The following is a 13,836-nucleotide window of genomic DNA, read 5'->3' on the forward strand; positions in this document are numbered from 1 at the left end:
ACACACACACACATACATACATACATACACACACACATACATACATACATACATACATACATACATACACATACATACATACATACATACATACACATACATACATACATACAAGCTGGGTGGTGGTGGTGGCACCTTTGATTCCAGCAGGAGGATCAGCGTGAGTTCGAGGCCAGCCTGGTCTACAGCCTGAGATCCAGGACAGCCAAAGCTACGCAGAGAAACCTTGTCTGGAAAAAAACAAAACCAAAGCAAGGGTCTGATGTTGTGGTGCAAATCTGTGAAGACACGCCGACAGTGAAGCGGGAGGCGGAGACAGGAGAGCCCTACCAAAAGCTGTAACATACTCACGCCCGTGAACACACATTCACAGTAAAAATTAAAAAAAAGAATTCCTCCTTCTATGGTGAAAATGTTTTACTGGTCCTGATGTAAGTCAGTTGTGCTTCAGCTATAGTGGAGAGATAGTCGTCACTTAGAACAGGGCTTATATCCTAGGACCAGCAGATAGGATGAGCGTAGGAGGCAGCAGGACTGTACCCTGACAGTAGCTGAGGTTTTACATTTCCCTTCTTAGAGGGAAATACCAGAGACCCTTACTGAGGTCTTATATATGTCCTGTATTTAGCCACCACAGTGAGTCTCTTATTCCTGGGAAGTGTGTGTGTGTGTGTGTGTGTGTGTGTGTGTGTGCGTGCGTGCATGCATACACATGCATGGATGTGTGCTAGTGTGTGAGTGTGTGCATGTGTTTGTGTTCAATGCCATAGAATGCTCAGAATTGTTTGCTGTCAATCAAATACTGAAGAAAGAGCTGTGGTTCCCTGCCGCCATGGAAGCGTTCTGGGGCTAGAGGTTTGGAGGTGTTCTGTGAATGAAGAAGTCCGGCCGACAACATTGGAATGAAGACTCGGCCCCAAAACAAAATAATTATAAATAAATAAATAATAAATAATAAATAAATAAATAAATAAATAAATAAATAAAAAGTCAGTGGCCTCACCTGCCTTGGTCTTAGCTATGGCTTCCAGGCGGGGCCTTACTCCTTGGAAGCCACCTTCCTAAGACCCAGTGGACTGGCCTGGAAGCACAGTAGGACCTTCCCTTTAGCTGCTTCCTGTGTAACTGTCTCTCCTGGCCACAAAGCAGTTCACACCCACAGTCGCCCACCCGTGCTGCTGGAAGTCAGAGGGAGCCTGCCCACACCAGGGCTCTGCCCACAGTGGGCCCCCCTCATAGAGACGCATGCTTAGAGCAGGCTCCGGAGCTGAGAAGGGCGGAGACGCAGGAGGCCTTGGGGGTGGTGGTGGTTGTGAGACAGGGTTTCTATGTGTAGCCCAGGCTGGCCTTGAACTCAGAGCTCTACCTGCCTGCCTCTGCTGCAATCCAAGTTGCACATCACCACTGCCCGGCTGGGAACAGAGCTTTTTATGTTTTGGGATCCCCAGGGTGGAAGTGTATCTTTGCACTGATTAGTTTTTTTGTCACAGATTAGAGTCACCTGGGAAGAGAGAACCACCTCAAATGAGAAATTGTCCCCATCAGATTGGCCTGCGGGCATGTCTGTGTGGCATTCTCTTGATTTATGATTGATGTGGGAGAGCCCCACCCCCTGGGCAGGCGGTTCTGGGGCTGTCTAAGAGAGCAAGCTGAGCAAGCCATGGAGAGGAAGCCCATAAACAATATTCTCTGCCTCAGTTCCTACCTCCAGTTCTGCCTCGAGTTCCTGCCCGGGCTTCTCTTGCTGATGGACTGTAACCTGTCAAAACCCATAAACCCTGCCCTCTGCAGGACAACAGAAACCAAGCTGTGGCAGTTCCGCCAGACCCCACGGTGGTGAGCAGAAGGGAGCAGCAGAGAAGGACAGACATCCTGATGCCAAAGTCATGTGCCAGTCATGTGCTTGCCCATGTGTGATGGGCAAGCAGCTGTATCTTCCACTGTTGCTTCTGTAATTCACAGCTTACCCACGGTGCGTTCTCCCTCCTCCAAAAGCTTTTAGACAATACTTTTGTTATTGTCGTTGTTGTTGTTTTGAGACAGGCTCTCCTGTAGTCCAGGCTGGCCTCAAACTCACTGTTTAGCTGACATTGGACTTCTGATTCTCAGTATACAGCTACGAATAACGTTGAACTTCTGACCCACTGACCTCTGCTTCCAGCATGCTTGGAGGGGTGCACTTGGCTTCTGCAGTGCTCAGGATGGAATCGGGGATTCATTCATTCAAGTTAAGCAAATGCTCTACCAACTGAGCTGAACCCCTGGGCCCCGGGTGCCTCCGTTTCCTCATTAGCCCAGATGCAGAGGTGAGGAAAGAGAGACCCACAGGGGTAAACTGCCCAGTCTCTAGGCTGACTGTCCATACTCCAGAGGACCAAACGATGGCGTCTGTCTTCAGAGCAGTGCAAGGCGGGGTTTGTTTCTTACTTTTCAGATGGAGTTGCCCAAGGCTGGAAGGGTCCAGACCTGAGTCTGAAAGGCAGCATTCCAAGTTTAGAGAGGGAGCCACGCACCTCGAGGAGGTGAGACAAAGGTCTACGGTCACAGGGGTAAAAGGCTCTGCCCTGGTGGGTCCAGCTGATCCCCCTGGGCTCAGGGAATGTGACAGGGGCAAGGCTGAGGAGGCCTTGCTAGTGGGAAGGGGAGAGAGATGAGGATCGTAGCTGCCCATCCAGGCTCTCTCCTCTGCCCATCCTGTTGTGATCAGTCCCTCCTTATAAAGGGAGTGAAAATATCAGATTGGGGGTGAGGAGGGTGACTATGTAGAGAAGGGAGCTTCAACCCAGTCTGATCTCTGGCAACTTCAGTGTGATGGAGGCATGTAAATCATCCTGGCTCCCTAGTGTAAGAGCAGGACAAAGAAAGAGACCAGGTAATATACTTGACCTAATTGCCTGGTGTTTTAGTTGTAGGCTTGGCAATGGGGGCCTGTCTCCTTCTGGACAGTGGACAAGACAATTGTCTTCCTAAGGTCTCAGCTGAGCTCTTGAGAGGGAGCCAGTCCAGATGGGAACATGTCCTACGTGGGATCAACCAAGGGGCATTGTCCCCTGCATGTGACCTAATCTCTCCATCCAGGAGTCAGAGAAGCTGAGGATCAGCACCCGTGAGGTGACCATCAGAAAGCCTGTGGTCCTTTGTGGGGTAAACTCCTTTACCCTTTCTGGGCTGGCCAAACCTGGCTCAGTGGCTCCGTGCCAACCAACTCCGGGGTTACCCAAAGCTGTAGACTGCATCCAGTCTGATTCATGGAAGCAGAGTTGTGTTCCTGGAGAGAGCTGTCAGGCTCATGGGAGACTCTGAGGTCTTCTGCCTCAGAAAACTTTAGCCTTGAGGGGAAGTGGTAGCCAGAGCGCCAGTCCCTAGCCAAGAGGAAATCATGTGAGTCTCAGAGACTATATAACTTGCTCAGCTCAACCAGCCATCACTACCAAACACAGGGCTCTAAGCCCATAGCCTTCTTTGCCAGCCTGGGACGCCCCCTACCCCCACCCCAGGCTGGGAGTCAGTGGTAGAAGGATCAGGGGAGCAGAAGGATCCATGGAGAAGTCCAGAAGAAGCTCGCCCACCCCCATCCTTGGCTAGCCTAAGCCTCAGGCAGCATTGGATGCTAGGGGCACAGCTGGTAGTCACAGGGTGCAGGGAGGAGCTGGGGATGGGAGGCCTAGCCAGAGCTCAGGGGAAAGAAGCAAGCAAAGAAAATGAAATCATCAATTCATCGGATTTCTGAGAGGCCACCCAGCTTCCACACCCCACTCAGCAGCACCTAGGGAGATAGGGGAGAAAACATTTGCCAAGAAAAGGGATGGGGTAAGAGAGAAGCCAGAGGGGAGAAATAAAAAAGGCCTACTATGTTCCTTCACACATGCACAGAGAGAGAAAGAGACACAGAGAGAGAAACTGCAGACTTCTTTTTAAGTTTTTATTTACTTATTATTTAATTTATTTTTGTGACGGGATCTCCCTATGCAGCCCTGGCTGGCCTGGGATTCCAGAATGCTGGAATTAAAAGCATGGATGACCACACCCAGCCTCTTTTCTAGTCCCCCTCCTCCTTTCCTTCCTTGACAGAGTCCTGTGTAGCCCAGGCTGGCTTTGAACTTGTGATGTAGCTAAGGATACCCTTACACTATTGAGCCTCTTGTCTCTTCCTTCTAACACTTGTGTTACTCCCATGCCAGGATCCTTGGTCCTGCCTATCAGCATGCCCTCTGGGATAACAGGGTCTCTTGTGTTCTTTCCTTTGTGGATCTGGCTGGCTGGGGCGTGAGAAGAAGAGGCATGGGGTGACAGGAGGCATCGGGTGACACTGGCTTCCCTCTGGGAGCTTGTCCACTGGGAAGAGGCAGCAGCCATGGAGGACACACTGAGGGAATTCTTCCCGGGCCCCACCTCCAACAGGCCTACAGCTGGGGGAAGGTGGGGTGCAGTGGGGAGAGAAAAAGCTGAGAGACCCCTCTGGGAGAAGAAAAGGCGGAAGATAGCGATGGACTTCTGAATGAGTCTCTCTCTCTCTCTCTCTCTCTCTCTCTCTCTCTCTCTCTCTCTCTCTCTCTCTGCTGTTTTACCTTATGTTTTTGGTTTTGGTTTTCAAGACAGGATCCAGAGGCTGTAGCCTTTGCTGCTCTGTTCTAAAACTCACTGCATAGACCAGGTTGGCCTCAAACCCAGCTCTGCCTCAGCCAGGATGACAAGCAGGCATGCGCCCCCAACCAGTGCCTCTCTTCCACATTTTAATTGTTAAATCATGATGACCCGAAACAGGGGGTCCCAAGGAATGGGGCCCCCAAGCTTCTTCCCTCTTCCCTCCCAGCCCTGCCCTCCTCAGCTTCTAGACTACCTGAGGTCTGGCAAGGAAAGGGCTATCTGAGGTAAGCTGGGGTGGGGACAGGGACACGGCAGAAGCTTCAGTGACCCTGGGGCCAGACAGCAGATTGCCACCAGATCAGTGAAAGGGGCCCTGATTAGACTCCTAGCAGAACCAGACCGCGCTGGAGTGTGGTGGGGAGAGACTGGGGGCGGGGGCCCTAGAGGGCATCTCAAGAGACTTGGGAACAGGCAGTCACTGTCCACCTCCAGCAGATCCTGCCCCATTGACCCATATCCTCTATAAATTCTAGGAAAGTCCTTGATCTCCAAAGCTCCGTCTACACAGGCCTCAGCTACCTGGATAACATTCCATCGCCTCTGGATCCGATCCCAGAGGCAAGCCCGGGCATCCGAGCTCTAGTGAGGCCCGGTCTGAGTAATCAGCTGCTAGAGCTGGAGTGTCCTGGAGGAGTGGCTCCCCGCCCCCCACCCCCACCCCTCCATCTCACACAGGCACAGTAGATTCAGGGAGGGGGAGGGGCAGCCTGTCACTCCAGGGTCTTCCCACCCCCCTCCCACCGGTCACAGTCTCCTTCTTCCCACCTGCAAGCAATTTGGCCAATGGGAGGGCAGCTAAGATTTGCTAAGATTGCTGTGTGGAATCCTAGATCTGGGTGCATTTGGTGAGGAGGGGGCTGCCTCCTTCCCCACGCTAGACCCCGCGTAACCTTTTCCTCTTCACAGAAGCAAATTACTGGTAATTATCTCACATCCAAAGCCTTCAGGAGCTGCTTCCAAATTGCTTTAATTGAATTAATTGAATCTCATTTGGTCTGGGGGAGAAAATGGGGGGCATACCTTAAAATAGTACAGAGGAGTGATGGGGGGGGTGAGCTACCCAGAAGGAGGCCGCTTTCCTGTGGCTGAGACCATGGACATGACAGAGTATGCCCTGGACACTCTTCCCCTATTCTGTAGCCTCAGATGATGTTAGAAGGGCAAAGCCGCTGTCCACTTTGAGCAGGGGACCTTGCCTGAGTCCTGCTCTTGTCCAGGGATGTGCTGGGATATATCTCCAGCTCCATCCCTCCTCCTTATCCTGGGGATATCGCTTAGGTGAGAGGTGAATAGATGGATGCTACAGGAACTCACACTGGAAGCAAGCTGTCCCCTTCAACTGCCCCAGCAGCAGATGTGAATGTCATTCATAAAGCGCTTACTGTGTCCCAGGCACTATGTCAAGGCTGTTACAGGCATTTTATCAATTCATCATCACAACTGTACGGTGAAGCAAATCCTATTATCGTTCCTGTCTTAAGGGAGAAGAAATAAAACACAGAGAGGTTAAGAAACCTGGCAAGCCTGGGGGCAGGGGCTGCAGCCACAATAATACAGCCCTTTAATCCCAGTGCTTGGGAGGCAAAGACAGGCAGATCTGAGTTCCAGGGCAGCCCAGTCTGCAGAGTGCTTTCCAGGGCAGCCAGGGCTAACATAAAGTAAGCAAGTATCCACTGCTGGGACACTTTGGAGACCAAAGTCTACCCCCCCTCTTCCCTTTGCTTTGCTGACATAGTGTTGCCAGTGGAGTTTCCCCTTCAGTAACCATGGTGTCTAGAAAGATGGAGATGAGGCACCTTTCTTGTTGGGATTCCTCCTGGTCCATCAAGCACCTAAAAGTCCGAGGCAACTGGACCAGTTCCCAAGTGGAAAAGAGTGTCATTTCCCCTGGGTAGGGCACATGGGGGTAAGGGAAGGGGTGCCGCAGGCTCAGCTGGTCCCTGGCTGGAAGAGCAATTAAGGCTTCTGCTACTTAACTTTACAACCCAGGCTGTTGTTTTAACGACGCGACTCGTGTTGGGCTGTCCAATTAATCTGCCTTTGGAGGCTTTCCGAGATGGGGCGGTAGATCTTATCTTGCTCTGTGGAAAGAGGAGTGTGTAGCCTGCATGGCAGGGAACAGCACCCCAGGGCCCTTGGCCTCCAAGAAGACCTAGAGAAGACATCTGGGGCCAGCCACCCCTAGAGCAGTGGAGCCAGGGTCCGACGTTGGTGGTGGGGGGAGGGGGGTTGAAAGGGAGAACAAGGATGGAGGGTCTCCACAGCGGGCAGGCTCACTCCACACTGCCCTATGACCTGCCATTTGCTGCCCACGGGGCAGGCAATCTTCTGTGAGTCTCTGGGGAACTGGGTGTGTGACCACTGACCCAGTAGTGGGACAAAGAAAGAATGTGTATAGACATCCCTAGGTGAGATCCTTCCACTGAATGTAGTACCTTCTGTCCTCCCTATGACCCCAAACTAAGCTTCTTTCTGGCTCAGGGTTGGCTGGAAGTGCCCTACTGGGCTTTCCAGCCAAAGACTGGTGCCCTCAGTTTAATGTGATTGGGAACAGGTTCAGGCAGTGAGAGCAAGCTAGCCTTTGAAGCCTTTTGCCTGGAACTGAAGGCCCCTCCCCAGCCCCTGGGGCCACTCTGGGCTGAATTCCCTGAACCCTGAATGGCTGACCCTGTCCTTCCCCCTCCCCCCCCCTGCTGTATGTGTGGTGGGAGCTGTGGTCCAGGATGAATCCTGATGCTGTGGGAGCTGACCAGCCTCCTCACCCAGCCCACACTGGACTTCGAGCCTCTGGACAGTGCCCAAATGGCCTCTGTCCTGCTTTTCCTCTGCTTCTTGTCACACTGCCTCCAGGTCTCCGTTCGGCCACATGTTAGTCTAAAGCACCTGTCCAGGCCATGTTGCTAGGAGCTACCCAGCAGGAGATCTACAGATGCCTATTAGATGGAGAATTCCAGTTCCTTCTAGTATTCTCCTCTCCCTCCCTCCAACCCCTTTCTGTAGGCTAAAGCCATTCCACCTCCAGCAGGTCACTTCTTCCAGAAGTACTGACCTAGCTCAGTCCTCTTCCAAGGACAGCCTGGTAGAATACCATGGCTGTGAAGTGCCCTGGCTCCCTCTACACCTGGCCCCTGGAGGGGTCTCCTGGGAAAGACCATTCTGACTGAGCCATGCTGTGTAGGATGTAGGAGCATCTTCCCATTTCAGATGAAGCCACGGGCTGTTAGGATGTTCCTGAGCTAGAACCCTAGAGCTAGCTGGCAGCAGAGGTATAACAAGAATCTAGTGTTGGGCTGGAGAGATGGCTCAGTGGTTAAGAACACTGCCTGCTCTCCCAGAAGATCCAGGTTCAATTCCCAGCACCCACATGGCAGCTCACAACTGTCTGTGACTCCAGTTTCAGGGGGGGGGGGTCCCAATATCCTCACACAGTCTTCCATGCAGGCAAAACATCAATGCATATAAAATGAAATAAATCGATCATTAATTTAAAAAGTGGTGTCTATGACTTCTGGTTAAAGGGAGGATATATATCAGATGAGGAAGAAAAGATGAGCAGAGCAGCTAGCTCCAACCAGGATGAACACAGGAGACAAACATGGCTAGCTAACGCTCAGGACTCTGCTTCTTTTTTTTAATACATATATACATTTTAATCTCTGAAGCTTGTGATTTGAGAGAAGAGAGTCCCTGGGAATGCTGGGCAGAGTAACAGTGAATCAGAGCAGTTTCTTGGATCGAGGCAACAGCGAGGAGCTGAGACGCCAAGGCTACCCCCCCCATCTTTGCCAAGGCTACCCCATCTTTGCAGCCATGCCTGCACTGATGCAGGGAATCTGTTTTTCTCATTTCTCCTTCTGGGCTTCCAACAATATGGTGAACAATGCAGGTGAACTTGTTAGGTGTTAAGGATGGAGAGTCGTGGGCCTAGGCTCTTATAATACATACCTGTTGAATTATATGGATGATTAAGCCCAGGACTATCAACTCAAAGTGGGTAGATATGGCGCTAGGGAGCTGTTTAAAGCTGAGAGCACAAGCTGCCCACAGGCCACCACTCCACTTTTCTGTTTTGGTGCTGAGGTCTTTTTACATGTTAAACACTCACTCTACCACTGGGTCACCACCAATAATTAGTAAATGAAAGTCGGGAGACTCTCTGGTGGCCAACAATGGAGACCCTGTGTCCACTTCTGGTTTTGTTCGTGGAAGGGCTGTCTAGGCCCCCAAGGTGCAGGCCAGGAATAATATTTGTTTTCTTCCTGGTTTGGATTCTCAGGCTGTGCTTTGGGGCTGCATTCATTTGAAGGGAGAGGGAGTGGCAAGACTGTGGCCAGCCAAAGCCCCTGATCTAACTCTCTGGTTTGGAGAGCCAGGCTTCCACACCATTCTTTTCCTTTTTCTCCTTCAGCGTCTTGTCTTCTGAGAAAATCCATCTGGAGCTGGTTTCCTCCCCTCCCAGAAGGAGAGCAGGTGCTCCGGGTCCTGGGCTTGACGGGGAGGGCTGAACAGCCTCTCTTCAGACTCACATCATCTGAGGCAGCCCCAGCACATCTGGGGAGCGGGAGCGATGCTGATACCAGGCACCAAAGTGGCTGTTGTCATAGCCACTGGCAGGCAGGGTGCCTGCCTTGGGTAGACCCCAGATGAATGGAAAGGTTGGAGAGTGGGGAGGCAGAGAGGGGAGTCTCCCAGAGAAGTCCTCTTCCGGCTCCCCAGAGCCCTGTCTCAGGAGCTTCTTGTATTTGGAGCGTTTGTTCTGAAACCAGATCTTTACCTTTGAGAGAAAAAGAGGTCAGATTAGGAGTGTCTATGAAAGGTGTGGGAAGGGAAAGAGACCTGGCCACAGAGACTGAGTCCTGGGAACATCTGCTTCAGTCCTTCAGTTCTGGAATCCCCCAGTCTCAGCTTCCTGTCTGGGCGCACTCCTCTTCTTGAGCCTCATTCTCCTCTAACATGTACCCCCAGCTCATGCTATGGGCACTTCTTATCCGAGAGCTGTGTCAGCAAAATCATGGGACTCCTTTGTGGGTTCTCAGAGAGCAGGGACTGGGAAGCTTTGCCCTGGGCAGGGACAGGACTGGCCCTACCTGGGTTTGGGTGAGTCCGAGCTGCGCTGCCAGCTGAGCTCTCTCGGGCAGGGCCAGGTACTGGGTGTGCTGGAAACGCTGGTTCAGGTGCTGCAGCTGCAGGCTGGAGTAGATGGTTCGGGGCTTGCGCAGCTTCCTGGTCAGGGACTGCTGCTGGGATGGCTCCAGGGACAGTGCCAGCTTCTCTGATTCTGGGAGGCAGAAGAACACTGAGCTGTACGCATGCAAAGGGACCACCAGGCAAGTTGGGCATTTTTAAAAATAAGCTCATTGCACCCCACACCCTGGGCAATCAGCAAAAAACAACGCAGCCTTCACCATCAACCTGAGTCTCCCCGTGTGTGCGCAGTTGAGCGAGCCTTGTCTATCTCTGCCATTTCAACACCAGCAACAGTCGGTACAAGCTTCAGTTCTTGAGTTCTTGTTCTGTTGAAGCCACCACTATAGGACCTAAGAACACAAATCACCAAGGCCCAAGTAAGGGTGCCCAGGCTCCTGCAGCGAGGGAGGGGGCAGGGTGCTGGTAGGTCTGTTGGTGGGCCTGCTTAGAATAGGACAGGGCAAAAGACTTCGTGGAGAGCTGAACTAAGGTCTGGAAATGACCAGAGCAATGCACCAAACTCAAGAAACCTAAAGGTAATACTCAAAGCTCAGGGGTATGGTTGGTGTGGCCATCTCCTGCTTCCGATAGGGGTCTGTGAAAGTCAGCCTTAAACGCTAATATCAAGGCAGGGAAACGTGAGACCTAGTGTACCCTGCAGTAAAAAGGACCACCCTTTTCTTCCCTGCGGGCTGGATAGCACAGGAGAGGCTTTTCAGGGATCTAGAAAACAAGATTAATTTCCTGTGGGCCCCAGAGCGGTTGCCTCATGGTAGGGAAAGTGATTCGGGTCCCCGCCAGCAATACAGGTTGTTATATTGTCATCGCCGGGCTGCAGGCTGTGGCAAAAGGTCTGGTGTCCCCCACAGCCCCCTCCCCCCAACTCCCACTATAGGCCTGGATCTCCGGGAAACAGCTTCAGGTTGGTGTCAAGATTGAAGCCTTGGGTTTCCATTCCTGAAACCGGGGCCCCATCCTGGACCACTTTATGGGATACTGAGACTGCTCAAGGGGATGAGAAATGGGAAGACAAAGAGGCAAAATGCCTGCCCGGGATGACAAAATGTTGGGGTGTCAACTGCCTCATTCCATGTGGGTCTACTATGAGGACCCCAGAATAGAGCGGCTGAGATGTCCCTCCCTGTCTGTATCCTGGCAGCAGTAGCAGTTTCTGTCCTTCTGCTCCCATCCATTCTTAGCTGGGTTCACACAACACATGTTAGGGTCTCTGCCTGCGGGGGGGCCCACAGTCACCACTGCCTTCACCTCCCCCACATCCCTCACCGGTGGCCTTGGGGGCTGTGGTCCTCAAATCCTGTCCCTTGGATTCCAACCTCAGCCAATTCCCAGAAAAACCATGGGCTTTCCGCTCCCGCCCACGCCTGTCATGTCTCTCTTACTCCGGCCTCTACTGCTCGCCCCCCGGGGGCCGGCAGCCAAGCGACCACCCGTGGCTGCCTGGACCGCGCAGTAATGGCGAACAGAGCGCGAAGGAAGACAGCCTGGACTGCTGAAGTCGCAGAGCAGATCACCTTCCAGGTGCCTTCCGGAACAGCTGCCTTTTCTACACTAGTTTTGGCAAGTCACAACTGGATCTACCCCGGTCGCGATAACGGGTCCCCAGGGCCTCCGTGGAGGCGCGGCAGCCACACCCGCAGTCCCAACGGAGTGTTGCCGAGGCTCTTTCTGAGCCAAATGCCTCCCTGGGACAGAGGTGCACCCGAAGTATGGGCGTAGGACACCCCCAAGCCCTCTCTCATACTCCAATCATTCATTCAAGAATGGGCGGCGGCCAGCACAATTTCAATAGTGAAATGCTACGGTATATTTTTTAAAAAGTATTTGTTTGCGAACATGGCGTCTCTGTTTTGTTTTATTTTATTTTTTTCGTTGTATCCGGGTAAAGTACGTAATAGAAAGAATTCTTCAGTCCATTGTTCTTGGACGAAGCTAGGGAAGGCATATGGCAGACAAGTTCACCTTATTGCCAGATAGGTCTCCCAATAAGGACAGGTTCTTCCTCTCCAGTCCCAAAATGCACACTGTCCTTATGTGCACAGAGGTCCTCATGTGGATAGCAGGCTGCCCGACTTGTCCTCAAACTCAGGATTCCCTTGCCTCTACTTCCCCAGTATATATTAGCATATCTAAAAAGAAGAGTCCAAGCGGTTCCTTTGTAGATTTGTATACAAAACTCTGCCACCCGGACTGTCCCTCCTCCGAGACCCAGCAACCCAGCAGCCCCACCCCCACTCTGCCCCAGAAAGCGGTGAACTTTCTGGGGTCCTGAGAAGTATCCTACGGTCCCCTTTCCTGGCTACGTTCGTTGAGGAAAGTGAACTTGCCCTGGTCCAGGAGCCTGGAAAAGAAGTTGTGTCCTGGATCTATATGCATTCTTTCTTTCTGTCTCAGTTTCTCCAACCACAGAAGAAGGAATTTGAGCCCCTATTCTAATGTGGTTTTGGTTGGGTGTGTGTGTGTGTGTATGTGTCATGAATTTATGCCAGGATGATCAGGGAAAGGAGAGAAATATCTTGGTTTGGGGCTGATTATGTGAAGTCACATCTTTGAGGACTATGCCAAGAACAACCGGACCATTCTGATGTTCGAGGAGTCAGTGGGCCTATGGATATCATCCTCATACTGCCAGCTAGGGTCTGCCAGTTGGGCTGTGTATAGGTCGGGGCTAGGAAGGCCAGCTGCTCCCCTGTCTTCACCGAAGCCTTCCAGTGAGCATTTTCCCTGGAGTTCAGATTTGCTGCAGGCCACCGGAGCTGGGTCTAATGTATCACAAAGTTAAGGGTGGAGATGGTAAGGATGGCTTAGGCACAAGGCAGAGGAGGCCAAGGAAAGATCTGGAGACCAGCCTGTACTTCTACTCTTTGAGCAACAGTTGGTGAGGTCTTATACCCCAGATCCTGCAGGGTATAGGCACCTCCAGGAAAAGAGGGGTGGGGCCCAGGAAAGGAGAAGGAACCCCGCCTAGTTGTCTACCTACCTCCAACTGGGAATTGATTTCCATTTAGTAGTGTTTATATATATATATATATATATATATATATATATATATATATATATACTGGTTTCTGAGACCAGAACTCAAAAGGGATGATATCGGAACGGAGTGAAGGATGAGGAGAATCACAGGGAAGGGGGTTAGGTCTCCACCCCTCCATCTGGATCATGGCAATTTTCCGTTACACAGGTACACACACACTCCACTGCTCCAGGGGGTGGGGTAGGGAGCCCTCCCTCCTTGCTTTACAACACTGCAAATCGAAACCAGGTCGGATTTAAAAAGGAGACCTAGATCAATTTGCCTCCGCTCCTCCCCCATCCTTCGCCCTCCCCCTACAGCAGATTCCAGGGTATCCGAGAGAGAAACATTTGAATCCCTCTAGCTGCGGGCAAGCAGAAGAAAGCGAAATTTATGCAAAGACAACCCAGACCCCAGAGGTGAGCAGAGCCGCCGCGGTCACACTTACCTGCTTCGAGTTCCTGCGGGTATTCAACCGGCTGGTGAAAGGGCTGAGACGGCGCCACCAATTGTTGCTGGCTGGGCAGGTAGGAATCTCCTGGGGTTGCTGGCCCAGGGTAGGAATAGGACCGGAGGTGGCCATAGGATTGGGAGTAGGACAAATCGGGGGAAGCTGCGGTTCCCGGGCATAGTCCGAGCGGGTAAGCAGCCACTACCGACGGGGCGGGGGCGAGGTCCGGGAAGACAACGTTGGAGGCACCGCGGTCAGGAAGGGGACAGGGTAAAGAGGTCATTGCGGCCGGTGCTGGGCCACAGGGGCTAGGCCATGCTGTCTACTCTCTCTGCCAGCTCCTTTCAAAGTCTCCAGCTCCAGCAAGCCACTCTCACACTTCAGCTCCCCGGGAAAATGTCTCTCTGAGCCTCTTCCGGCAGAGAGCTCACACCCGGGAAAGGAGTTTGGGGGGTGCCCCGTGGTTTTACCCTTCCCCCATCTTTTCCTCTGGGTTCGGTTCCCGGGACCCCAG

The 13,836-nt window shown here is 52.3% G+C and overlaps 1 protein-coding gene across 1 annotated transcript; it reads right to left on the reverse strand.

The window, feature by feature from the left end:
• Positions 1–9,083: 9,083 nt before the first annotated feature.
• On the reverse strand, positions 9,084–13,605 carry Dlx4 (distal-less homeobox 4). Its single transcript, XM_021214033.1, has 3 exons — positions 13,320–13,605; positions 9,735–9,925; positions 9,084–9,421 (listed from the first exon to the last, which is right to left on the reverse strand). Exons 1-3 carry the CDS (start codon positions 13,603–13,605, stop codon positions 9,170–9,172), a joined length of 729 nt encoding a protein of 242 aa, XP_021069692.1. The 3' UTR covers positions 9,084–9,169.
• Positions 13,606–13,836: the final 231 nt, after the last annotated feature.

This window comes from Mus pahari, chromosome 14 (assembly GCF_900095145.1).
Source record: "Mus pahari chromosome 14, PAHARI_EIJ_v1.1, whole genome shotgun sequence".
NCBI lineage: Eukaryota > Metazoa > Chordata > Mammalia > Rodentia > Muridae > Mus > Mus pahari.

Bases quoted from the DNA above. Each gene is read 5' to 3' on its own strand.
- Dlx4 (XM_021214033.1), bottom strand. From the start codon at position 13,605: ATGACCTCTTTACCCTGTCCCCTTCCTGACCGCGGTGCCTCCAACGTT. The intron at 9,926-13,319 runs GTAAGTGTGACC...TCTGCCTCCCAG, and splicing joins CCCGCAGGAACTCGAAGCAG to AATCAGAGAAGCTGGCACTG. The intron at 9,422-9,734 runs GTAGGGCCAGTC...TTTCTCTCAAAG, and splicing joins TCGGACTCACCCAAACCCAG to GTAAAGATCTGGTTTCAGAA.